The 20,734-nt window shown below is 57.0% G+C and overlaps 2 protein-coding genes across 2 annotated transcripts; one reads left to right on the top strand and one right to left on the bottom strand.

The window, feature by feature from the left end:
- The first annotated feature begins 1,928 nt into the window (after nucleotides 1-1,928).
- CCDC9B (coiled-coil domain containing 9B) lies at nucleotides 1,929-10,950 on the top strand. The gene is made up of 10 exons (XM_060004990.1): nucleotides 1,929-2,027; nucleotides 2,841-2,954; nucleotides 3,966-4,121; nucleotides 4,212-4,337; nucleotides 5,009-5,208; nucleotides 5,534-5,592; nucleotides 6,145-6,198; nucleotides 6,298-6,397; nucleotides 6,984-7,026; nucleotides 7,111-10,950. Exons 1-10 carry the CDS (start codon nucleotides 2,016-2,018, stop codon nucleotides 7,654-7,656), a joined length of 1,410 nt encoding a protein of 469 aa, XP_059860973.1. The 5' UTR covers nucleotides 1,929-2,015; the 3' UTR covers nucleotides 7,657-10,950.
- Nucleotides 10,951-16,092: 5,142 nt separating this feature from the next.
- On the bottom strand, nucleotides 16,093-19,134 carry INAFM2 (InaF motif containing 2). The gene has a single exon (XM_060004989.1). The coding sequence runs from the start codon at nucleotides 18,759-18,761 to the stop codon at nucleotides 18,297-18,299; it is 465 nt and encodes a 154-aa protein (XP_059860972.1). The 5' UTR covers nucleotides 18,762-19,134; the 3' UTR covers nucleotides 16,093-18,296.
- Nucleotides 19,135-20,734: the final 1,600 nt, after the last annotated feature.

The following is a 20,734-nucleotide window of genomic DNA, read 5'->3' as shown; positions in this document are numbered from 1 at the left end:
GGTTCCAAAGACAACAGAGAACGTTAGGTCTCAGCTGCATCTCCCCCTCCCAGGCTGGTACTCTGCGGGCCTTCCAGCTCCAACCACATGGCATGGGGCAGGTGACAGGGGGCCCAACTGCCACCCCACCAGGGCCCTGCCCTGACCTTCAGAGACTAGGCTGGAGCTCAGTAGGCAGCACGTGGAGAGGGTGGGAGAAGAAGCAAGTGTGTGTGTGTGTGTGTGTGTGTGTGTGTGTGTAGCCTGGGTGCGTCACCGTCACTGGGAATGTAGACGAGTCTGACTCAGTGGGAACATCCGGCATGAAAGGAAGAGAGAGCACAGTGGCATTTCCAAGCAGGATGGGAACTATGGGTGGTGGAGACTGGCCGTGGGGTCAGGGTTGCTGCTCCAAGGCCTGGAAAGAGGCTAAGCGTGGTGGGGAGGGGGGAGGGGAGGGGAGACAGGAAGGGGTAGTTCAAGGGGAGCAGAGGTTGGACCTCTGACTGCCTGGGCTGGTCTGGGTAGGAGAGAGGGCAGCAGGGCTTTCTGCTCTGGAGACAGAAGGGGACAAGTCATGCATGGAATTAGAGAAATAGGCCTGGTCAATCAGGGATGAGGGGAAATGCAGGGACTTCCGACCTGCCCTTCAGGGCCTGGAGGTTGGGCATCTGTTACTACTGAACCAGACCCCAGGTGCTCCTGATACGGAGAGACCACCCCTGCTCCCAGAGGCACTAAGGGTGGGATTGCCAGGCAAGCTGCTCCCTTGGGCAGAGACAGCGGCCTCAGATGCACCGGGAAGATCTGGGGAGAGACTTTCCCAGGAAACGTTGCTTCCTTTCTCGGGATCAGAAAGGCTGAAAGGGCCATCCCTGGAGAGCAAGGCCAGGAAAGGCCCAAGTTAGGAGCCAAGGAGGAAGGCTGTTGGCCAGCCCTGAGCTGTGGCAGCGCAGACCCTGAGGGATGCTCCCCACACCAAGGGGTGACCTGGACAGCTGAGCGTCCCAGGAGTAACTGTACTTGAAAATACAGGGAAGGGCTTCCCCGGTGGTGCAGTGGTTAAGAATCTGCCTGCTAATGCAGGGGACATGGGTTCGAGCCTTGGTCCAGCAAGATCCCCCATGCTGCGGAGCAACTAAGCCTGTGCGCCACAACTACTGAGCCTGAGCTCTAGAGCCCGCGAGCCACGACTACCGAAGCCCGTGTACCTAGAGCCCGTGTTCCGCGACAAAAGAAGCCACCGCAATGAGAAGTCTGTGCACCGCAAAGAAGAGTAGCCCCCGCTCACCACCAACTAGAGAAAGCCGCGCGCAGCAACAAAGAGCCAACACAGCCAAAAATAAAAAATAGGTGAAATAAATAAATATTAAAAAAAAAAAAATATATATATATATATAAAGAAAATACAGGGAAGACAATGTTGAACCTAAAGGAATGAATGACAAATGGTGTTATTTTAGGTATGTGGTAGTACTTGGTGGCCTAGGGGAGGGGAGCTTCTTAATCCCTTCGAATTACTTAAACCAGAATTGATGGGGAGAGTGAGGGGACAGGGGATGCTCATTTGAGTTGGGCCCCTTGGACCAGGGAGCACAATGCGCTGGGCTATAGGTCTTTCTCTACTAATGAGAGGGCCAGAGGGCTACTTGGCTGCCCATCTGTCTGCAGGCAGGCCCAGGCTGGGGTCCCACTGGAGCATAGGGCCCCCTGTGTAGACTCAACCCTCCAGGGAGAAGTCCCTGCCAGTCCGTCTGGGGATGCCGGGGCAGGGCAGGGAGAGGTGCTGGGCAGGGCCAGCTGGCTGCCGGGGCCCTGATCCTCGCCCTCTGAGGGTGGATGGTGAGGGCGGTGGCCACTGCGTTCCTGGCCGGGAGCCCAGAGGAGTCTTTTGTAATCACAACATGATCTCGTGTGCTGGGCGGTGAAGCCGGCAGGGAGAGGCCAGCAGAGGCCCGGCTCCGGTGGCTCCAGCTTCCCTCCTGCTCTGGCTCCCCCAGGGCTGCTCTGGAAATCTCTCGGTGCCTGCTGTTGCCATGCGCTCGGCTGTGAGTGGCACCTTGCCTTTGGCGGGGGGCTTCTTGGGGCTGGGACATCAGGCGGCCACACTCTGGGGGCAGCTGGGGGCAGCTGGGCCTGGGAGGAAGAGGGCCGTGCCTATGCCGGTGGGGGGCTGGGCAGGGGCATCAGCCACGACGGGGTCCCTGCAGCCGGAGAAGGAGGGACTCGGGGATCTCGGTGCTGAGGCAGTGTGCCCCGGGGGGGCTCCCCGGCTGGGCCTGCCCTCGGAGCTGGCTCTTTCCTGCCCCGACTGACCGTCGGCAGCTCAGGGCCTGGAGAGGCCAGGCCCGTGGGAGTGGCTCTTTCCCACAGGCTGGGCACAGTTTTGGGGTGTGGGGTCCAGGGCCTGGGAGCTGAGGACAGAGCAGGGGCCTCTCTTTTCACCATGGTTCTTGGCCTGGGAGCCAAACAGCACCCCCCTCGACCTCCTGAATACCCTGGCAACTTCCCAGTCACGGCAGGTTCCGCTGCCAGAGCCATTTATAACTCCCATTCCAGGCTCTGCTCTGCAGTGGAGCTCCCAGGAGAGCTGGGGGGAGGGGCAGCCACTGCTGGGAGCTGCAGGCCTGGGTATGAGGCCCCGGCCTGAGCCTCAGAGGTGGCAGGAAGATGGGCACAGAGGCCAGCGGGGTGGGGCTGGGGGGCCTTCCATGGGCCATCTCCCCACGTGACCCTCGCTCTGGGTCTGGAGTCTGCTCCTTGGGTGGTAAGAGTATGGTAGAGTGGGCGAATGTGAAAGTCGAGGAGCTGGTAAGGGATGGGCCCAGCAGTCAGGAGCTTGGGCCCCCTGGCCTCTGCAGGGGCCTCATGGGGCCGAGTCCCCAGTGAGCAGGCAGGAGGAGAAGGATGCAGAGCTGGACAGGAGGATCGTTGCCCTTCGCAAGAAGAACCAGGCCTTACTGCGCAGGTACCAGGTGAGTGGGCTGTGATGGGCCGGGAGGACTGACTGGGTTGGCACTCCCTGTCCGATCTGCAGACCCTGAATAGTTGTCTCTCCCTGCAGGCTCTGGGCCTGGGACCAGGGTTAGGTTGGGTGCGTTCCATCTCAGGGTCTCTGTGAGGGTCCTGGGGACTCTGTGATGTAGTGCCTCTGCCCCCTGGTGTCCCACTGGTGTCTCTCTGTGTAGGCCTGTCGACATCTGTGTCTCTGTGCACTTGGGGGGCCATGGCCTGTGCTGACCCCGGGCCCTCCCACAGGAGATCCAGGAAGACCGTCGGCAGGCGGAGCAGGCGGGCATGGCTGGGACCACGCCGGAGCTCCTCCGTCCTGACGGCCTCACTGTCACCATCAGCCAGGTTCCTGGAATAAGACCCACCCGGCAGACAGGGTGGGGTGGCAAGGAGGTGGAGGCCCAGCCCGTGCCAGGGGAGCACAGCTGCCCCCGCTCCTCTGCTTCTCCCGCTTACATTCTGGGGCATACCTACCAGCTCCCAACCTCATGCAGCCCAGGCCACTGCTGGCCCCCATACCCAAAGAGCCACAGCTCTTTGGATAGAAGAGATAGCCACAGCTCTTTGGATAGACCAGATAGAAGCCTCTTCATGCCCTTTTCCAGCCCCAGAGCTCTGCACCCGTACCCCCAAGCACAGGCCGCTCGTAAACCCCAAACCCCAGGGGCACAGAGACGTTGGGGCTGAATGCCAGGAACAGTGTCTGGGGGACAGAGCCTCATTGTCTGAGTGCTTTGGATTTCCCAGCTCAGAGATGATGGGCCACTGTGGAGTCTTGGGCCCCTGGGTGGCCCCAGGCCCGGATAACCTAATGCCACTGGTATGTGAACGCCTCGCAGCGTCAGCTCCTCTGTGGGCATTCCAGGGAGGGCCAGGGCTGGAACCCAGCCTGGGGAACCACCCAAAGGGCCCAAGCCCCAGCTTCTGTCCAGTGCTGTCTATGTGGCGTGACGGCACGGCCCCTCATTCTGCAGGGGAAGCGGGTGGTCAGCCGGAACTGGGCAAGGAGCCCCCTTGGACCTGGAGCAGCCAATGAGATGCTTGAGGATGAGGAGGCAGAGGCCCACGCGGGCGCCTTCCGCTTGGGGGAGCGGGTGGAGCTGGCTGTGATCATGGAAAACAAAGCTGAGGTGAGCAGTGCTGGTGCGGGGAGCCGGGCGCCAGGGAGGCAGCCTCTTCTTCTCTGGCTCTGCCACACTGCCCATCCGCACCTTCCCCAGGCCAAGCGGATCGTAAGTGAGAAGCCCACCAGAGCAAGGAGCCAGGGGGCAGAAGGGTCACCTGGAGGGGGCTTGGGCCGGAGCCCCTCCATGCAGATGGCCATCAGCTCAGATCCTGCCCGGAAGGTAGCTCTTCAAGAGGGGCTGGGGACATGAATGTGGTGGTTCCCTTTCGGGGGAGGCATAGAAGCTGAGTCACATATGTCCCCCTTTGCGAGGACGTGGCCCAGGCAGGACCTGCAAGAATTTCCCACTCCTTCCTTTCTCTGGCCAGTCTCCACGTTGGGTGGGTCTTGCAGTGAGAGACAGTGTAAGCCAGAGGTGTGACCTAGCCCCTTACTCTACCTGGACATCTGGTAGCAAGCTGGGGGCGGGGTCTGGAGGTCTGTCGGGAGGGTGTAAGAGACTGGCCATGTGCCAGGTGTGACCTCTAGGTGGCAGCAGCCCCTAGTCTTGGCTCTCGCTCACAGCCGCTGGGTGCCTCTCCACCCTGCCTGCACCTGACCACACACCCCAGCGACAACTCTGTGGATAGATGCTGTTATTATCCCCATTTTACAGATGAGGAAATGACACACAGCTCTCTTAAGTAACTTGCCCCAAAGACACCGCTAACGCGTGGACGGAAACCGTGCCTATAGCAAACAACATGTTAGAGATGGAATGGATCTAATTTTTTTGGTGGGGGGACCTCAAGGCCTTGAGACAGGAAGGAGTTAGTAGATTCTGGATCCCCTTTCCAAGCTCAGGGCTCTTTCTGTTTCGACCCCGTGGTGCTTTGTGTCTTCTCCCTGCAGGGTGTCCGGGAGCCCCAGAGTCCAGGCCTGGTCCCAGGCCCAGCTCCCCGCCAGCCAGTGGGGGGGCCCCCAGAGGTGGGCTGGGACTACGCCCAGTGGAAGCAGGAGCGAGAGCAGATCGACCTGGCCCGCCTGGCGCGGCACAGAGACGCACAGGGTGACTGGCGCCGCCCGTGGGACCTGGACAAGGCCAAGCCCACGTGGGTGGCAGGGCTGGGCCTCCTGCTGGGTCGACATGCTTGTGGGGCTGAGTCGGGCTAACTGTGGGTATCTCTTGGAGGGCTGCTGGGACCCTCCCCAGGGTGGTGAGGCTCTGTCTGACCCTCTGTTCGCACCCTGGGCTCAGGGCTGTGTGTGGGCACTGCGTTTCCCACCTTTCTCGGGCCCACCCTCTCCATGCTGTCCTTGGTTCCGTGGCTGGGCTTGGGGCTGGGACTGGGGCAGGAGGTGTCAGCCCACCGGCAGCCTTGTAGCCTCTGTGCTCCCTGCCAGCAGCCCACCTGACTCCCTCTCTCTGCAACGCAGGCCACAGGACTCCAGCAAGCCTTGGGAAGAGGGCCCGGCCAGGGTGGGCAGCACGAGGGGTGAGCCAACACCCACCCTTCCTGGATTTTTTCACCCCTTGCCCCCCTCTTCCTCTCTGTTCCCTGTCTCTTGGTTTGCCACTTATTTTCAGAGCTGGAAGGAAGCATGGAAGGACATCTTCCTTCCTCTCCCTCCCTATCAGAGGAGGGCACCACTCCCCATCCTCCGAACCCACAGCCCCTGTCCTGGATTCTGACCCCAGAAGGTCTGGGGAGAAGGGCTCACCAGGAAGTCAGCGCTGGAGTCCTTTTGAGGTGTTGGTCCCTTGTGGGCGGCAGCTGCCCCTCGCCTGTTATTGGAACAGAACTCTGCGTCGCTGGCCCCTCATTTTACACACAAGGGCGCTCGAGGCTGGAGAGGCTCTGCCGGTCACCTAGTCAGGAGTGACACAGCGAGCACAGGGACGCAGCTCCCCTGACCCCCAGGCCAGGGCTCTTTTTTGGGAGCCAGAACACTCACAGCTGGCGGCTTCCTGGTCCCGAAAGAACTGATGTTCCTGCTTTGGGTCTTTTGTGATGCCCACCCTTTCCCCATTTCCTTTTTCCACTTAGGCCCCAGGGGCCACCGAAAGCTACAGCCCCCACCATTTCCCCCTGATGGCAAAGGTGAGTTGGGACAGGAGGAGGAGCAGGTCCCATGGGCTGGTGGAGGAGCTGGGCTGCTATGGACCTCTTCTCTCTTGATTTGTGGACCATCTCTTGCAGGCGGTACTACTCGGGGTGGGCAAGCCAGCAGACCTTTGGTGGCGCTGGCCACGCACAGCAAAGCTCGGGGGACAGAGAGGCTGACTGGCAGGGCCCGCAGGTAACATGTGGCAGGGAGCAAAATCGAGGGAGGCATCAGGGCTCCCTGATTTCCTGGCCCTCCCCTGCCCCTGGGAGGTCAGGCCCAGCACTGGCCCAGGTGCCTGCTCCAGCCCCCGGGGCCTCTGCCTCTTGGCTGACTGCTGCCTTGTGGCAGGTTAATGAGATGCGGGGAGAGGCCATCAGCAAAGGCAGCAGCAGCAGCGAGAGCCTGGTGTCCAGGGAGGCTGGTGGTAATTACAGCAGTTACCTCCCCTGGGAAGTCAGGCGCGCCTTTCCCAGGCAGCGCAGGCCAGGACACGCACGGAGTCCCCACAGAACTCAAGGTGCTGCAGGCTTGGCCATAAACAGCAGTTGGGGACTTGCAACGGGGCTACGGTGGGCGGTGTTCAGAGGAAGTGGCTGGGTTTGGGGAGGAAGGTTGGGCTGGAAGGGAAGCATCCTGGAGCCTCGTTCTGGCTCTGAGGTTCCTCTGAGACCCTTGGGCTCTCGCTCCTCCCTGGAGGACATGGGCTGCTGGCTATGGAGCATGTGACGTGAAGTGGGATGGGTAGTAGTGGGGCCTGCCATGTTCTGTGTTTCTGCAGGTGGGAAATGAAGGGAGGCAAGGAGGAGCTGGAGAGCCAGGAGGTGGGTACTTGGGCCTAGGATGGGGCGGGCTAGGGGCATGAGCCCTGAATTCACCAACCAGCAGAGCCGACCTCTTGTTGTCAGGGAAGCCCAAGCACCAGAAGGACTCCAGATGAGAAGGAACATGCGCAGACTCCCAGCAGGATGGAGCCGGGCGGACCCATGAGTGTCCCAGCAACCAGCCCAGCTCCGGCATCAGCATCACCAGAGGAGCCAAAAGGGGAGTCAGGAGCTTCGACAGCCAGTCCTGAGCCTGGCTCTCCACGAAACACGGACTTGCTTCCCCTCGACCTCTCTCTAGGATGTGCCAGTAGCCCTGGGCCCGGGGAGAGCACGTGTGCGCTCAGTCCAAGGCCTGGGACCCAGGAGAGCCCTGTGTCCTGGCTGGAGGGTCACGAGCAGCCCCTGGGGTGGACCGAGCCCCAGGCTGAGCCAGAAGCCCAGACTTGTTCTGGGCCCCCAAAAGAAGCAGGGCCCCTGGAACCCAGAGAAGACAGGCCTGGCAAGGCTGGGGCCCAGCAGGTCCTGGCACCTCGAAGCAGACCCCCCAGAGGAGGCAGCCAAAGGGCAAGGGGCACAGGAGGTATGAGGCGCAGGACAGGGGGTCCTGCCCCTGCAAGAAGATGCTGAGCAAAGCTCTCGGGGGCAGGGGGCCGGGCTGGGGAGTGGAGGAGGGAAGACACCGTCAAAAATCTTTGAGCTCTGGGCACGCGCTGGCTGGCGGCTGTGGCAGCCTGGCCGAGCAGTTTGGCAGACTCTCCGGTGGAGTGACACTGTGAAGGCAACGAACCAACCCCTGCACCTCACGGGCACCCCCCTGTGCACGTGTGTGCTCTCACCTGCAGGTAGAGCCCCTGGCGTAGCCCCACGCCACACCTGGTCTGTGAGGCTGGCAAGCCCTGCCCCAAGCCTACTGCTGCCCAGGCCACAAGCTCCCTGACCATGGCGAGATGACAAGGCTTGGAAGCACTCAGCACCTGGCTCTCCTGGCTCCCATCACCCCCAGGGCCTGGCCTGCCCCTCCGGCTGCCGGCTCCTGGCTCCTCAGGTACAGACAGCCTCAGCAGCTGGCACGGCCAGCCCAGGCTCGGGCCCTTTCCTACACCCCTGCCTCGCACCCAGGTGAATCACAGTCCAACACTCACAGGATGGCCAACCTGGGGATCTCACAATCAGCTGGCAGCCTCCTGCCTTTCTCTGGGCCTCAGCCTCCTGGAAGAGGAGGCTGAGGCCCAGAGAAAGGGAGGCCACAGCCAGCAGGGACAGAGCTGGGGACAGAAGAGTAGAGCTCAGGTCTCTGTGAAAGGAAGGGTCTCTGGAGAGTCTCTGAAATGGGGCGGGGCGGGGGGAGGAAGGAGGGGCCAGCTTCCTCTCCCCACAGCAGGCGCAGGAGCCCGCCGTCAGGGACCTCGTCCCCCACCCCCAGGTCAGACATGGAGTGCGCCCTGAACGGGGGCAGAGGGAGCCTGCCACCCAGGGCCGTTTCCTGCCATCTCCAGCTTCCTCCTCCCACCGCCTCCCTGCCCAGTGTCACGCCAGAGCAAGGTCTCAGGCAGTGACCCAAGAGGCAGAGAAACAGCGACTCCAGCTAAGTATGACATCAGGACTTGTCTTTCCTACTTAGTCTCCTTTCCCGTCCCTCCCCTGAGGCCCACGTCTCCGCACAAGCTGTGGCTTCCTCTCAATTCAACAAACATTTCCTGAGCACCCACTACCAGCAATGCAGCTGGTGGGCGACGGTGACTTTGCCAGCAAGAGGGAGGGAAGAAACCCCTGCATCTGGCAGACCCAGGCTGCGCAGCAGGAGCCGTTCTTGGCTGTAGGTGCCCGACAGGGGCTGGGGATGGTAGTAGGAGCCCAGAGGGAACCATCCCACCGCTGCTCGCAAAGGCAGGCGCGCCTCCCTTTCTCATCGTGTGTACCCTTTGCCCCCAGTCCCCTGCTAGGATCTCCCCACGTGGCTCTGCCACGGTTGTTCCTCTCTGCTGAGGGTCCTGGGCCTCACCAGCCTCTCTGGGCTCTCTAGGGAGTGCCCGGATCATCCCCAGCATCTCTCCACTGTCAGTGAGGCCTAAACTGTGGCTCAACTGTGTGAAGGCTGGGCTTCCTCACTGGCTCTTGCTCCGCTCTCCACCCCCTCTATTGAGGAAGCATGAGGAGGGGGTGTCTTTTTGGCAGATCAGATTGTTTAGAGCAGTGCCTCTCCTACATTAAGGTGCAGAGTAATGCAGATTCTAACTCGGGAGGTCTGGGCTGGGCCCGGGAACTTGCATTTCTACTAGGCTCCGAGTGCCGCCTCTGCTGCTGCTTCCTGGACCACAGTGTGAGAGTAAGGGTTTGGACTAGAGTGTATGGAGGGCTAGGGGCAAGGACAGACTCTAGACTGTCCTTGAGGGCTGGCCGCTGGCTCTGTAGGGGATGGAGGCAGGCTGCCCCTGCCCGGTGGGGGCTTCCTGGCCTCAGAGTTGGGTGGGACACTGACGCACTGGGTAGATGCTTGAGAGTGGGTGGTGTCAACTTCCTGTAGTGGGGAGTGAGAAAGCTGGTTGGGAACGGGATGAGGTGAAGGGGGTTGGAAGAGGTGAGGACTGATCAGAGGAATTTTGGAAAGGCTTGGGAACATTCTGTGCCTGAGGGAAGAAGACCCCTGTGAGATATGAAAAGGCAAGGGTGAAAGAGTCCAAGCTCAAGCTTTCCTTTTGCCTTCCAGTCACATGTGCGTGGCTTTGGGACATGGCACTGGCTCTGCAACTCACGACTCCCAAAGGATGGAGCTGGGGTAGAGCAGGTTCGGGCAGCCTCGAATTCAGATGTCTCCCAAATAATTGTGATCCAGAATTTGAATTCTAAGATTCACAAACTTCCCCCAGCCCCCAGTGCCCCCAAGTGTACAGATGTGCCTTCATTAAAGGGTCTGTGCCAAGGCATGTTTGACTATGGGATGGGGATGTAGAACTTGGGCAGAGCTCTGGTTGAGGCCTCACAGCAAGACCTAAGCAGGAGAGGAAGCTGGACAAAAGGGCTATGGAGAAATAGGGCTTCTCTCCCTTCTGGGTGTTAGGAGAAAGGGATGTCATGGGGATGAGTCACTAGGGCTTGGAGAGAATGGAGTCTGGCACAGGACGTCTTCACTGCAGGAGGACTGTAGTGCAAGGCAAGCGTCACCGAACTTTTCTCAAAAAAGGGGAGCCCTTCTTCAGGAGCAATGAACCAGCAGCTCTGGGGGCCACCCCTCCTGCTCTAGGATGGAACCAGCTAAGGAACAGGAGGGAAGCGTAGACATCCCTCCACAAAGCTCGGGACCATGGAAGGCTGCTCTGTTTCCTTCTGGCTCCTTTGGTTAAAGGCCTGGCTGAGAGCCTTCTTCTTGGATTCCCTGCTCCTCTCCAACCAACAGACAAGACTGCTCCTCAAAGGTGGGAAGTTCTTCATGGGACACGGCTTCAGGAGCCCAGGCACAGAGCTGGAGGAACTGACAAGGGAGAGTGCAGTGGGTAGTAGGGAGCCAGCAGGGAGATGACAGCTTTACCTAAGGCCTCAAAACAAGGAGGGCAGAAGAGGTGGAAAGCATCTCTGTCCTGGCCCATATCCCCTTACAGGGGGGAGCAGCAGACCACATTGTGTAACCACATTGTGTGATAGGCAGCATGGTTGAGGGGAACAAACATGGGCCTTGGAATCTGAGAGACTGAATCCGAATCCTAGGTCTGCCACCTGCTAGCTGGATGGCTCTGGTCAATTTTAACATCTAAAAGCCTCAGTTTTCTTGCCTGCAAAATGGAGCTAGTAATACCTATGATGAAGGGTTGTTAAGAAGAAGATGAGAATATGCAAAATATACCTGGCACACCATAGGCACTCTATTCACAGGAGCACACAGAAGGCACTCAGTAAATATCTGTCAAATAAATAAAGTAGCTATTTGTTGTGATCTCTGTCTACTTGGTTTTCCATTTTTTCCATCGTCTTCTCTTTTAGTCTCATGGTCACTGGAGTCAATACACTCTCAGGGAAACAGGGATGGATTGTCCTAGCCTTCTAGGACAGTGAGCTGCTTTTAATCCCCCGGGGTAGTCTGGTTGGGTTAAAAGCATCATGAAGTGACTCTGCTCTTACAGGGAATGTTCTCTGCCCTCATCCACCCACTGGATCACAAGGATATCCTAAGCATTTCCCCCGACTTTGCACACTGCCTCTTGCAGCTCAGAGTGTTTCCTCTTTTCTTCTGTTTACATCACAGCAATCTCAGGAACTCACTCCCCAGAAACAAACTCCTTTGTGGAGTTTGCTCCATGCCTCCCAAAGTTTTATCAGCCAAAGGAGCAGCATGCCGGTATTTTCTTATAATCAAGAGATGGGTAATTAGGGATCCCTGGAAGCAGGGGATCCCCAGCTATCTAACAAGTCCCAAGTTTGGAAGGTTTGACCACCAGTCAGCTCCACCCCAAACCCTAGCCTCAGGGACAGGAATAACAGGGAAAGATGGCACTGGACCCTGAAAAGAAAAAAGGAAATGGCAAAAATCCCACTTTGGACATGTCTTTTTATTTGGGGGACTAAATCGGGGGGGGGGGTCAAGGGAATAGGAGAAACTAAAGGCACCGCTTCACTTCTGCCTCTTAAGTCATTTATCAGTGTCCACAGACCCCGCAAGCGTCTCTTCCTGAGTGAGGGATATCAGGGCTTACGAGGAAGAGCTGACACAGGGTGACCACAGCCCCACCGAGGGGGAGAAGGCGAGGCTGGGGAAGGCAATGAGAGAAGCCGCGTAAGGCACAGACCAAGGCTGCTTTCTCTCAGCAAGTCTGCCGGCCTACGTCACAGCCTTCCGTTAAGCATCCACTTGACGCCGGGGAAGTGAAATAGCACAGACCTGGCACCAGAAAGGACAAATGTGGCACCCACTGCTCCTTTTAAGGACTGGCTGGAGGAGCTGCAGGCCCCAAGGCAGGAGGTGATGCAAACACATCAGTACCTTTGTGGGAGGGGGAGGGAGGACTCTTTCAGGCCTGCCTCCTTCTTTTTTTTTTTTTTTTTTTTTGCGGGCCTCTCACCGCTGTGGCCTCTCCCGTTGCGGAGCACAGGCTCCGGACGCGCAGGCCCAACGGCCATGGCTCACGGGCCCAGCCGCTCCGTGGCATTCGGGATCCTCCCAGACCAGGGCACGAACCCGTGTCCCCTGCATCGGCAGGCAGACTCTCAACCACTGCGCCACCAGGGAAGCCCCATTGTTGGCTATTCTTGAAGGTTGCAGGAGAGCTTGCCCAGGAGAGCTTGTTAAGAAGGAGGCAGGGGATTCCCTGGTGGCGCAGTGGTTGAGAGTCCGCCTGCCGAGGCAGGGGACATGGGTTCGTGCCCCGGTCCGGGAAGATCCCACATGCCGCAGAGCGGCTGGGCCCGTGAGCCATGGCTGCTGAGCCTGCGCGTCCGGAGCCTCCGCAACGGGAGAGGCCACAACAGTGAGAGGCCCGCGTACCGGAAAAAAAAAAAAAAAGGAATAACCAACAATGAAGGCTTTTTAAACTCTAGGGACACAGTGTTTCCTCTTCCCTCAGCAGGGCAGCTGGCTTCAACCAAGAAAGAGGGTCAAAAGTCACCTTTGGATAACCATCTGTTCAAACCGTAATACCCTAACCCCAAGTTACTGAATCAGAGGGAAAGGCTGGGCCAGTGCTTTTCACATTCCAGCGTGCATCCGACACCCGCAAGGCTGGTTAACACAGTGCAGAGCTCCTCCTCCTGAATTTCTCATTCGGTCGGTATGGGATGGGGCCTCAGACATGGCGTTTCTAACAAGTTCCCAGGTCATGCTGATGCTGATGGTCTGGGCACTGGTGTAATGTTTACTCCCTGCCCCTTCACATTCCTTTCCATGCATCATTTTTGCCCAAAGGGACAGTCCCTCCCTTGAAAATATATTAATTACCTCATGTGAATATACTGTTCTTTTATTCCCAAGATCTCGAAGCCCTGTCACACCTATTAGCTCCATTTGCTCTCATGAATTCCCATTTGGTTAGGAGGAAAGAGAGAAGGCACGGGCGATAACCCATGCCATCGTTGAGTCCGTAGGCTGCCTGGCTTCCAGTTCAGGGGTCCCTCCGAAGAGCACACTGCCTCCCCAACCCAGATCCTCGTGATATGTGAGCTGCCTACAGCTCAGAGACTGGCTGCCGTGACTCAGCACTGCCCAGACTACTAGCAGGGAGCTGAAGGGACAGGTGGCCTCCAGGACAAGGTGGGAGGAGACCTCAACTCATCCTCTGAACATGGAGGTAGCAGAGAGAGGTAGAGGTAAAAGGAAATCCTTGGTAACCAGCAACTGCTTTTTTGGACAAGTTGGTTTGGGGACTTTTGAGGCTCACTTCATATACTGTAGGCAATAAATAAATAGTTCTTGAAATAATGGTAGTGGTTTACAGAAAATGTTCTAAGGAAGGTTAGAATCTTACTGCTGATTAACTGATGAGCTATTGTAAAAACAGATTACTGAAGTTAAGGAAACAGGAAAGTAACAAGGGTAGATTCTTGTGGGCATGACTGTAAATTCCTTGAGGGCAAGAACTGTATGGTAATTTTCTGGTCCCATAGGAGCAGCTTAACAAATGTTTATAGAATGGAATGCGGCACAGGGAAGCTGGTTTGGCTCTGGTGCTCCTTACTGACCAGGTGGCTCAAGGACACTGTGTGCCACTGGGAGCCATGGCTGTTTCTGCGCTTAGGACAGACAGCCTGGTAGAGGCTGGGAGTGTGGTTAAAAAAAAGATTTCGTCTTTGTATTTTTAAATTAGCTACTGGAGGGAACAAAGAGCATAACACAGGTTTTCTGGCAGCAGAAACCTACATGTTATGTCAGCAAGTAAAACAGATGCGACCCAAAAACTGTTGATAGAGCAGATATTTTTATAGCTCAAATTGGCCACAGGGCCAGGACAAAGGGGACAATGAATGGGTTACATATTCTCTGTTGCCTCCTTGAAGCACCACATGGAATACAGCTGTGGACTCCTGGCGCCTGGCAAGAACAGGCAGGCCAAGCCCAAGCCCCGCAACCTGGCAGTGAAGAAACCGCAGCCAGAACGGCCAGTGCAGCTGTGATCTAGCAATTCACCTCCCTGAACCAAGATTCTCGCCTGTGGCTACACAAGTGGATCATGACAGTGACACCACGATGACTCTAGGGCCAATGCTATCCAACGCAGTGATGAACCAGGTGATCAACAGTGCCAGGCACTGAGCTTTGTGCTGGTCCTCTGAAACGAGCAAGGCCACTGTGGTCCCTCCCTCCATCCAGGGAGAACAACAAAATGTACAGCTGTGGCCCTTTTGTTACTGCGTTGCAATTCCAGAAATACCACCATTCTCTGCAGACAGGAAGGGGAGGGCAATTATTATCCCTTTTAAATAGCTGTGGTAGCCCTAAAGCTCGGGACGTGACCTTTCAGTTCCCCTTAAAGAAACATGTAGAAACAAGTAGATGCTCTCCACTCAGCATTTCAAAACAGGATATAAATACTCAACGAAAGAACACACTATCTTAGGATTCCCTAGTGAAAACCAAAAAACAAGGTAGACAGAAAAAATTCCAAAGCTGTGGTATCATATGTGTAGAAATCTCGAGCTGTTAGGAAGAAAAATATTTCTTATGCCGGAAACTTCACAGAAACACTTCCTCAGCACAGTGGGGGAAAGAAATGATACCCACACAAGCCCAGTCTAAATGGCTTAGCAAACTCCTCACCCCTCACCCTCCAGAACTACGCTTTCAAAAGAGGATTATTTCATCAAATGCAGGCTGTCGAGAAATAAACGCACACAGTCACTTCTAACATAAACACCTAGAAATGATCCAGGTAGTCCCAGTGCAAAGCAGTTAAAGGAAAATAATCCCCCTTTGCCCAGACCTCTCCTTCCCAGCTCAAAACCTGATGGACAATTTTGCAGCTAATTTCTAACCCTTGAAAATAAAGCTATTCCAACCGCTGCTCCCTGCCACCAGGCCCTGTTCCGGTGGAACAGTGACCTTCGCACTGGCCAGCAGGCTCCTGCTGCACACACACACTGCTGTATGTGCCCAGCGTGTGAAGCCGTGTGCAACTGCAGAAGCCACATGTCCCCGTCTACAGAAAGGAGGGGCTGGCTTGAAGAACTTTGGAAACTCACTCCCCTTCTGCTCTGCCTTACCAAGCCCTCTCACAGAAAGCCATTGTGTAGGCTCAAGAGGGAAATAAAAGAAGGGTGGACTTTTTCCATGCTCCCCTGCGGACCACAAGGTGATGGAAAAGCACAGCAGCCACCCCCCAACAGCTCCTGAGAAGTACAGGCCTCAGGGGGCCCCACCGACACTGGCTTCTCACTCTCACTCGGGTTCGCACTGGGCAACATTGTCTAATGAGCTGAGCTCAATTGCTTGCTGTGTATTTTGCAGCACAACTAATCCCTTATATTTGTGCTTTCCACCCACATGTCTTTTATTGTTTGCTCTAGGGAAGAAAAAGCCTCACCTTTGAAGCAACCTACACCTTCTCTCTGCCCCGTGGCTCTCTCACATCCTCCACTGTAGACAAAGCTCTGTCCAACCACTGCAGACACATCCACTTGTCTCCCCCAGTATTAGCACTTCTTGGGCTTTCTGGGGGCCAGTGGTTTAAAGGCGAGAACAGCGATGCTATATGGCGGCTGACCCTCACCTCAGCTCAGCTCTCAGCCAGCTCAATGTTTATAATAATTCTCAATCTGTGTGCTTACTGGTCCCTCAGCTCCCTCAGCTGGGCAGCTGCTCAGAGTCCTTTAAAGGCAGAACTTTTCCCAACCGTTTTAAGGTTGGCAAAAGGTAGCTGAGCTAGATATCACTGTTCTTCCAACCCCGTGATTCCTTCCCGAATAAGATGGATTCCTGCCACCCTTCAATTTGGTCAAACCATCAGGCACAGAGAACGTTAGAGCAATTGCTTTTTCCTCTTACACCTTATTCATTACCACCTGTCCACCACACCTTAGACTATTACCTCTACTCCTTCCCCAAGAAGCATGAAAAGAGAAATGATCGACTTACACAGGCTGACGTAGAGTTCTTAGAATGTATTTTTGTTCACCTGAAAAATAAAACTTTTAAAAAATATACAGGACTTTTTGAGTACAGGTATATCTTAAATGGCTGGATTATAAATAATGTCTCTGGTCACACTCACAGCTAGAGCTGGAGCTAATGTCCCAATTCCAGTGAAGGCGTCAGAGAGTCAGGAGACCAGCAGCTGGACACACGAGTGGTTTCTCTAGACTCTGATCCATCCCAACGTGGATTAAACAGTCCAGAATGCAGGGGTCAGGATGGGGACAGGGGATTGGACTCCCAGATGTTCTCTTGCAAGTTCAAAGGATTCTTGGAATAAGAGATCGATTTACAAATTATTAAAATATAGGACTAAAAATTCACACAGTAAATATAAATTACAGGCTATTATTTAAGTTATAAAGTGGCATTTTATGTTTCTTCCCCCAGGCCCTCACCAAAAATTTAAAAAGGCCTCAGGGCTTCCTAATGACCGAAGTGCTCAGAAATCTCCTTCAACCAAGACACCTTGGGGGTGCAACCAGCCTGCCCCTATAGGCTATGATAGCTCAGCTGCTATTACCTTGCCCACACCAGGACATGGCTTAAAGCAAGGCTGCTGTCCTGTAAACTTGGATCAGAGCTAACTGGAGTGTAAGCCAGAAAACAGGAGAGACAAATTGTTTCAGGACTCAGGTGGATAAGTTGTTGTTGTTGTCATTGTTTTAAAGTGCCTCATTTCCCAAAAAGGAAACACGAAAGGGTTTGATATCTTGTCACTACCCACACTCAACTGCCTAAAAGCAAGTGGCGGAAGGAAACGGAATCCAAATTGAGGATGTATAATTCTTGCTGCCCCAGAGCTAGCTCTACATATGTTATTTCACTCGATGTTTCTCATCTCAATAAAAGTACAGGCTGCATATAAGTAGAGCTTATCAGGAGAGGTAAAGACAAGCCAATTTAACCTTCCTACGGCTGGTCTATTATCTGGCTATCCAAACACAATCCTGAGGTTGAAGCCCACCTTTCGGCCTTTTGCGTTCCACAGTACAACTCATAACCAGAGGGTGTGCTCAAAGCTCTGGTTTCACAACGGATTTCGTCCTAATCACAGGGCTACACTGTCACTACAGGCTCAGGGAAGAGGGAAGGTGAAGGTGATTACTGGAACAAGACCAGATCTTATAGAGCAGGGAAAAAAAAACCACTCGTGAGCCACTCTACTTACAAAAGCTTGCTCTTCCTAAAAGAACTCTGTGAGAAGGCCAAGGGGTGAAGCACAGAGGCATTGCTTTTTCCCTTCCTTCTTCCCTGGCCCATATCCAGATACTTAGGGCTGCAACAGAAAGCCTCTTAGGTGGGGTGACTAAGGTGGGAAGAGGAGAGCAGGGGAGCAGTACATTCCCCACCCTCCCTGAACTCCTTCTACTTCTCCAAAGGTTTTCCATTGTCCTTTCAACAAGTTTAAGAATGATTATACTTTCGTCTTGTCTAACCCTAATGTGTCATAAATCTATCTTTCTGAAACAGGAGGGGGAAAAGGGGAAAGAGTGGGTAATGAAAAAAGTGTTTGTGCCCTTCTGGCTAGCTGCACTTTGGGGGCCAGCAAATAGCCCTTGCTTAGCCCCATCCATCAGTCAGTAGCTACCCAGGGTGTAGGAGGATACATGTAGTTTATATGTAATTATAGCTTCTAGTGCATATGTCAACAACTATATACAGGGATCTATAAATTAAATGCATCTGTGGCCACTGCAACTAGGTTGACGTACCTGAGCTCCACTACTTTTGGTGCCCTCCTCCTTGCGAGAGCTTCGGCTTATTAAAGAAGAGCCCCTACAGCTCCCTCCTTCCCCTGAGTCTTGGGGGAAAGCCCGAGTCACCCCTCCACGTAAGATACCGAAGAGCTAGCGGCGCAGAAGGGTTCGGTGCTGGGATCTCCCCACCGCTCCCCCCATCCCCCTTATGGCTCAGGGCCCTGGCGCAGCACGGTCCTAGGAAGACAAAACACCGAACCCCCGGAGAATCGTGGTCCCTTGGCTGAAGATCCGACTTCAGGTCCCTCGCCCCTGCGGCGAGCGCGCGATCTTCGGGAGAAGGGAGGCGTTCACTCCCGCGGGGGTCACTCCCGCGGGCTCCCCGCCCGGTCCTGCTGCAAAGTCCTGCCTCCGGGCTTGGGGAGGATGGTTTCCGGCCACCCCTGGCACGGAGGGGTTCAACGACTCCCGGGCGCCGCCGCCGCTTCCTTCTCGTCCTCCTCGGCCCCCTGCGGCTGCTCCAGCGGCCCGGCCAGGGGTCTGTCGGCAGAAGGCTCAGGAGACACGGGCCGCGCCGCCTGCAGCGGGGGCGCGTCGCGCGGCGCCTCGCGGCGGGACGACCCCGTGGTGTTGGGCCCCGCCGCAGCCGCCGCCCCTGAAGTCCCGGACGGGCCGGTGGCGTTGGAGCCGCCGGGGGGCGGGCCGGCGGCTCCTCCCGAGGTCCCGGCGCCCACCGGCTGCCAGATGAGGCTGTAGTAGACGGCGAGCACGATGGCGGCCAGCGACACCGAGAGCACGTAAGCGAACACGGTGGCGAGTCGAACCCACTTCTTGTTGGTCTTGGCCGCCATCTTCGCCTTCTTGTCCCCGGTGTAGGTGGCCGGCTTGCCCCGCTCGGCCGGGGCCGCGTCGCGCTCCTTCATGGGAGGGCCCCGGCCTTTGCCCCGGTGCTCCACGGCCCCGGCTGGAGGGGGCCTGGCGGCCTGCAAGGACTGGGCAAGGGGCGGCCCGGTGCCCTCGGTTCCCGGACACTCGGCTCTCCGCCGCCGCTCCTCACGCCGCCAGCCTGCAGCCCGCCACCGTGTCGCTGCAGCCGCCGCCGGGGCCTGGACCAGTCACCGCCGCCAGCGCCGCCGCCGCCGCCGGCCCGTCAGCTGCTTCCCCGCCGCCGCCACAGCCACAGCCGCCACAGTCGCCCGGCTCCGAGTCCCCATCCGCCGCCGCCGCCGCCTGCCCGGCCGCCGGCCGCCCGGTCTCCAGTGGCCGCGCGGACAGCGCTCTCTTCTCCTGCCCGGCTCCCCCGCCTCTCGCGCCGGCAACAAGGGGCGGGAGAGGGCGCTGCTGGGGGCTGCCTCTTAAAAGGGCGACGGCGGGGTCCGGAAGTACCGCACGGGGAGGCGGTCTGCAGGCGGGCGCCGCGAGCCCCGCCGGGACGCCCCGTTAAGAGAGAGTTAACGGAGGCTGGCTCTTAAAAGGGCAACGTCGCCGCAGCCCCTTACGGGCTGGCGCGGCGACGGTGGGAGCCCGGGGCGCTTCTTTAAAAGGGGAACGGCGCCGTTTGGGGCGGAGTGGTGAACTGGAATGGGGGCGGGGAGGGGCGGTCGGAGCGCAGAGCTGTCAACTCTGGCGCCTCCCCTCTGTGTCCGGACTGTCCGAAGTGACAGGTGGTATAGCAGCAACGGCTTCCGCTCCCAGGCCCCAGGCCTCAGTTTACCCCCAGAAGTGGGAGTGATTTCACGTTGGTGCTCTCGACTCGCGCCCCGTTCCACGTACCCGCCGGGCGGGGCTTTGAGACCCCTTTACACCTAGCGAGTCTGGACCATGTCGTCTGGCGTAGGCAGCCAAGGAAGCTGGAGCGTGCACTGTGGTTACAGCTGGTCGCGCCCTTTCCCAGCCCTCACCCCCCACCCGCCGCCGGATCCCGCCTGTGCTTCAGGCTCTCCCGATTCTCTGTCCTCGGAGATCCCCGAGTCGGCTGCCCAGACCTTCCAGAGCTTTCGGGACAGTACAAGTGCTGAGCTGTTTCTCCTCCCACCTTAGTCCTGAAGTTTGCAACAGGTCCCAGGTCCCGCTTTGGGGGGATTCCGACTCCCGGGTTTGGGCTTGATTCATGGACTCAAGAGGCTGCCCTTGAACCGGTGGAGCGGCTTACAGTACAGGGCTTTTGCCTTCTCTGATCCTCTCCGGGTCTCAGAGCCTGGGCGGCTGTTGCCCTGCCATCCTTCCCAAGTGAGGCTTGTCGTCCCTCGTTTAGGTGCTGACGAACTCCTCCAAGCTCGGGCTCTCAGTAGCCGCTTACCCTGTGCCTTCCCCCTCCTTCAGCCCTCCTCTCTTTTGGCTTCTCTCCTCCCCATTCCCTGTCTATGAGGTTTTCTAGAATTTCTGGTTCTCTCCTCCCTGAGTTCTACTTCCTGTGTTCCCACAGCTGGGTGTGTGGACCTCCTGGGTATCTCAGTGGGTGTGGGAGACTGCCTTGGTGGGGGGGAGAGAGCCCAATTAGGTCGGTCCTAATTGGGTTCTGTGGGCGAACCACCCCTCCTGACTCCTGGCTTCAGACTGTGTGGGGCTGGACCATCTCTGCCTTTTCCATTTCCCCTCCTCCACAGGAACTCTTAGCTTCCAGACACCATGCCCCCCGATGAAGAAGCCCCACCCCATCACTGCTGCCCTGCCTCCCCCACTGCACAGAAGTCAAGTGGCTACCAGAGCTGAGTGTGTTGATCAGGGCTGGAACTCCAGGCCCATAGCCCAGCCCCTGACTCCTGAAGCTCAGGTGCGAGTCTGCCACTAGCAATGGCCAACTGGATGCTTATTTCCAAGAACAGGCTGCCTTTTTACTTTCTGAGAGATTTTAAGGACATTGAAAGTTTGGAGTGCTTATTGCCTTCTGGAGTCT

This window comes from Delphinus delphis, chromosome 2 (assembly GCF_949987515.2).
Source record: "Delphinus delphis chromosome 2, mDelDel1.2, whole genome shotgun sequence".
Classification (NCBI taxonomy): domain Eukaryota; kingdom Metazoa; phylum Chordata; class Mammalia; order Artiodactyla; family Delphinidae; genus Delphinus; species Delphinus delphis.
This window is presented reverse-complemented; position numbering and strand designations above follow the sequence as displayed.